This window comes from Pteropus alecto, unplaced genomic scaffold (assembly GCF_000325575.1).
Source record: "Pteropus alecto unplaced genomic scaffold, ASM32557v1 scaffold821, whole genome shotgun sequence".
Lineage (NCBI taxonomy): Eukaryota > Metazoa > Chordata > Mammalia > Chiroptera > Pteropodidae > Pteropus > Pteropus alecto.
The window spans coordinates 254,475-259,468 of NW_006431396.1; the positions used below are offsets into that span (position 1 = coordinate 254,475).

Sequence of the window (4,994 nt, forward strand, 5' to 3'; positions counted from 1 at the left end):
GAAAATGCAAATCAAAACCGCAATGAGGTACCATCTCGCACCTGTTAGAATAGCTATCATCAACAGGACGAGTGATGAGCAAATGTTGGAGAGGGTGAGGAGGAAAAGGAGCCCTCATACACTGCTGGTGGGACTGCAAATCGGTACAGCCACTATGGAAAACAGCATGGAGATTCTTCAAAAAACTAAGAATTGATCTACCATATGATCCAGCAATGCCTCTACTGGGCATTTTTACCCCAAAGACTTGAAAACTCATATCTGAAAAGATATTTGCACACTGATGTTCACAGTGGTCAGGAAGCAACCGAAGCAACCGAAGTGTCCTACAATAGATGATTGGCTAAAGAAACTGTGGTACATATATGCAATGTAATATTACTCAGCCATAGAAGAGATAAAATACTGCTATTTGCGACAACCTGGATGGACCTCGAGATAATCATGCTAAGCGAAATAAGCCAGACAGAAAAAGTTGAAAATCACATGATATCACTTGTATGTGGGATATAAACCTAGAAGCACCAAATGAACTGGACAAACAAACAGAAACTCATGGACATGGTCAATGGACTAGTGGTTATCAGAAGGGAGGGAGGAGGGGAGAGGAGGAAAGGGGAGGGGGAAGGTAGTCAGGGAAAATTTTAAATCATTTCTTCAATTAAAAATAATAAATTAAAAAAATTGATTTTGAACTTTGTCAAATGCTTTTCTGCATCTATTGAGATGATTATGATTTTTATTCTTCATTTTGTAAATGCGGTGCAGCACATTGATTGATTTGCAGATGTTGAACCATTCTTGCATTCAAGGAATAAATCTCATTTGATTATGGTGTATGATCCTTCTACTGTATTGTTGAATTTGATCTTTAGTTTTCTCTTCTTCAATTTAAAATGGAAGCCTTGGACTAGGCAGCATCTAAAGGGTCTGCCACTCTGTAATTCTGTTTGACCTCTCACAGCTTAAGTTTTCTCACATGGATATAGTAAAGAAAATACCTACCTACCTGCAGGATTTTCTAACAAATTTGTGACTATTAAATGAGATGTTTGCTGCACATAATGATGACCAATAATAATAGCTAACTCTTACATAGGCTATACTGTTGCATAGGTGGAATATAACATGATATTTACCAAGATTTTAAAAGAAAAAGTAAATTAAAATCAATATCTGGCCCTTAAGCTACAGCTATGAGATAATAAATGAATTTGCTCACATGATGTTAGAGCAAATAGAAGGTCTAGATAGTGCTTCCCATAATTGAAATAAAAAATAATAGTTTGGCAACTACAATAACAATCTACAGGGAGAGCTAGGGAGAGGGAATAGGAAACAAAGGGGGAGAAAAAGGGGAGAGGAGGGAGAGAGAGAGGAACGAAAGAGTGGCATGCAAGAAAACAAACTGAGAACCCAAAGAGCCACATAGGAGATCAAATAAATAAACTATGAAGAGCAAGGCACAGATGAGATATGCTTAAAATTAAACTAAGAACACAGAAGAAAGACTTTAGATGATCACACTAATGTTGATCCGGCATTAAGATAATTTACATGCCTTAAGTAGAGAGCCTAATAAGTAGAACAGAAAAATATCCACAGATACAGTAAAAGAAAGTTCCAGGAAAAACAGATACAGGACAATCAATACTGAGATATATTCTAGTTGTGTTATACTTTAAAGAAGAATTCTTCAGGAACTTAGGCACAAAAAAGCAATCACTTATAAAGGAATAAACTGATTCCATTTAAATATAAAAGTAAAATGTAAACTCTCCAGAATGGTTCTGGTTCTGGGTAAGATGGAGCAAGCATGGTCTGCTGAATGCAGTTATAAAATATGGACACGGTACATGGAGCTGTTATTTGAGGACACTGAAATGCAAACAGAAACAGGCAGACTGGGGAAGAAGACAATAATCTGAAGTACCACTAAAACAGTGATGAATTTACAACTTTTGTTCTATCTATATCCTTGGTTCAGCATAACCTGAAAGTTAAAAGTGGGAATGTGGACACAGAGAGCTCTAGTTCTGACTTGAAGAGAGAGAGAAGGCAATGGTAACTCTCAGAGAGTGAAGGAAATCCCTACTTTTTCTTTCTTCTTTCTTTTCTCTGTTCTCTAATTTTCCAGTCCACAGGCCAATCCTATGACAGCAGCGGTAACAGAGGTAGCAGTGATAGTGACAGTTTCAAAGGCCTCGAAGTGCCTATAACTCTGAAAGAAGATAACCTTCCTCTCTCTATGTACTGTAGTTCCTGGAGGGTGGAGACAGATGCACATGACTTGTTTCCCTTCTTGGTTTTCCCATTGGTATGACACCAGAAGAAGGCAAAGGCACAGGAAATGTGTGGCAGAGAAGAGTTAACTAAAACCACAGCTTTTTGCCTACAAGATTAAAAAGGGGAAGCTTAGGGAACCAAAAATACTGGAAAGACTGCAGAAAGGAAAGAGCTCAGGAAAGTAAACCCATGAAATTTTTCTAGGCTCTCCGCCAAGCTGTGTATTCATGTATGTGATCCTATACAACATATGAAAGACTTTAAGGACTGAACTAAAGGATAAACCTCGCCAGCTCTCAGACTGCTGATCATGCTTAACCAGACCCAATAGCATGGCATTCTTTGAAAATGGAACTGATATTAAACCACAAACCATAGAGGGCTGGTCAGAACATGTTGCCTGAACCCAAATGAGTGGGGAAAAAATGAACTGAGCCTCGGGGACCTGCGGGAGTATAACAAAAGAGCCACCATGTGTTTCATTGGCATGCCAGAGGAGAAGAGGGTGGGGCTGAAAAAATATTCAAAGAAATAATGGCTGATATATTTCCAAGTGTAGCAAAAGACATAAACCTACAGATTTAAGAAGTTGAGTGAACCCAAAATAGAATAAACCTAAAAAAAAAAAAACCACACAAACATACATCACAGTCAAACTTATGAAAACTAAAGACCTAGAGAAAAATCTTGAAAGCAGTAAGAGAGAAACAACACACCTTACCTGTATGAGAAAAGCAAATAGAATGACAATGGATTTCTCATCAGAAACCATGAGGGCTAGAAAGGTGTGGCACAACACTTCTCAAGTGATAAAAGAAAAAGAACCAGAATCCTCTACAAAGTGAAATTATCCTTCAGAAATTCAGGGGAAATCAAGACATTCTCAGATGAAAGAAAAGTAGGATATTTTGCTGCCACAAGACCCACTCTTATCCCACTGTGAGAATCTACTAGGCATGCAGAAAACTTTGGTTGAGCGTGATGTACTCAACTAATTCTGTCTAATACGGACATTTATCATGCTGCCAGATATTGGGAGGCTATGTCTCAGAACTCCCCATTACTACAAGACCGGTCTGGTTGCTGCCTCCAACCCCTCCACTGAAATTGCTCTTGCCAAGGCCCTCGGCAAAACTCTCATTGCCCAATTCAGTGAGTATGTTATAATGCTTATCATTCTGGAACTCAGCAATTGTTCTTGAGTTTGTCACTTCTTGCTCTGTTCTCCAGCTGTCTTCCTTCTGATTGCTCACTCCTTTCTCTTTCTGGTCTGATTCTCTCCCAGCTCTCTCTTTCTGTGCGGAAACTCCTCCAGGTTCCTACTAAGAATTTTCTTATTTTTCCTGTCCCATAAAAGAAGTTGTCCTTGGTCCCCATCTATGTTCTCTCTATGTACAATCCCTGCATGATCTCACTACATCCAAGTCCTCAAGAACTAGCCTAATGATCCTCAAATCTATATAACCAGCCCCGACCTCATTCTTGAACTCACAAGACATTTAGCCATCATCTCCATCTGGATATCCCACAGGCATTTCAAATCTCACATACTACAAACTGAACTCATCTTTCCACCAATAACTGGACCTTCTCCTTCAGCCCATATCTCCAGTAACAGCTCCAAAGTCTGTAGTCGCTTCAACCTGCATTTGGGGAGTCATGCCAGAGCCTTTCCACTCCCCCTCCTCCAACTAATTCCCTTCTTTTTCACGTAGCTAACTTCTACTCATCCTTCCAGTTTCAGTTTGGACACCATTTTCTCCAGGAATATATCCCGAAACCCCTAGTCTGTATAAGTTTTTCCTCCTAAGTGTTCCTCTAGCAACTCGAACTTCTCGTCTTATAGCACTTATCACAGTAGAATGTCCCTTGTCTGTATCTTCCACGAAACTGCAGTCAGGGACCTGATCTATATTGCTCATTGGTATTTCCTCAATGCCTACCACAGTCCCAGGCACTCAATAAAGATTTGTTGAAGGAATAAATAAACAAATTCCAGATTTTCAGGTATGTTCAACAGAATCACAAATACGTAGCAAGTACCTATCATGTATCATTTTAGTACTTTAAATTATTTTTTTAATTGAGTCTGTCCCCTGGTGTTATCTGCCAATGCCATCATCTAAGTTCGGATAGCTATAATTCTTAGAATAGGATGCTGAAGGAGCTTTCTAATTCCAATCCCAATCCTCTCTAGTCTGTTCTATACAATGCTGCCAAAATGATCTTTCTGGAAACAGATCAGATCATTTCAATACTGAGCTCAACAACCACAGTGGGCTCACAGCGGCCTATAAGGTATTTGAAAACCTGAGCATAGCATACCAGATCTTCTGTGTCCTGGCTGCTGCCTGCCTCTTCCCCAGCCACATCAACCACCACACCGACATTGGCACCCGACTCTACAGCCATCCATAATGAACTAATTGCAGGTTCCTCCAAATTCCTTAGCCTCTAATCATGCTACAGATCCCTTAACATGCACACGCACGCACACACACACACGCGCGCACACATATGCACGCACTCTTGTCCTCAAGCAGAAAGCCCGATGAATGTAAGGTTGGTTTAACATATGAAAATCAATTCCTGTAATACACCACATGAACAGAATGCAGGGGCTGGGGAACCTCATAATCATCTCATAGGTGTAGAGAGGGAAGGGAAGCATCTGACAAAAGCCAATACCCTTTCAGGAAAAGAAATTC

The 4,994-nt window shown here is 39.9% G+C and overlaps 1 protein-coding gene across 1 annotated transcript in view; it reads left to right on the forward strand.

The window, feature by feature from the left end:
- The window catches only part of TMLHE (trimethyllysine hydroxylase, epsilon), a 40,045-nt gene extending 35,341 nt beyond the window's left edge, over positions 1 to 4,704 (forward strand). Inside the window, exon 4 of the mRNA XM_025039812.1 lies at positions 4,527 to 4,704. Coding sequence (XP_024895580.1) covers positions 4,527 to 4,704 — 178 coding nt within the window. The remainder of the gene's footprint in view (positions 1 to 4,526) is intronic.
- The last annotated feature ends 290 nt before the right edge of the window (positions 4,705 to 4,994 follow it).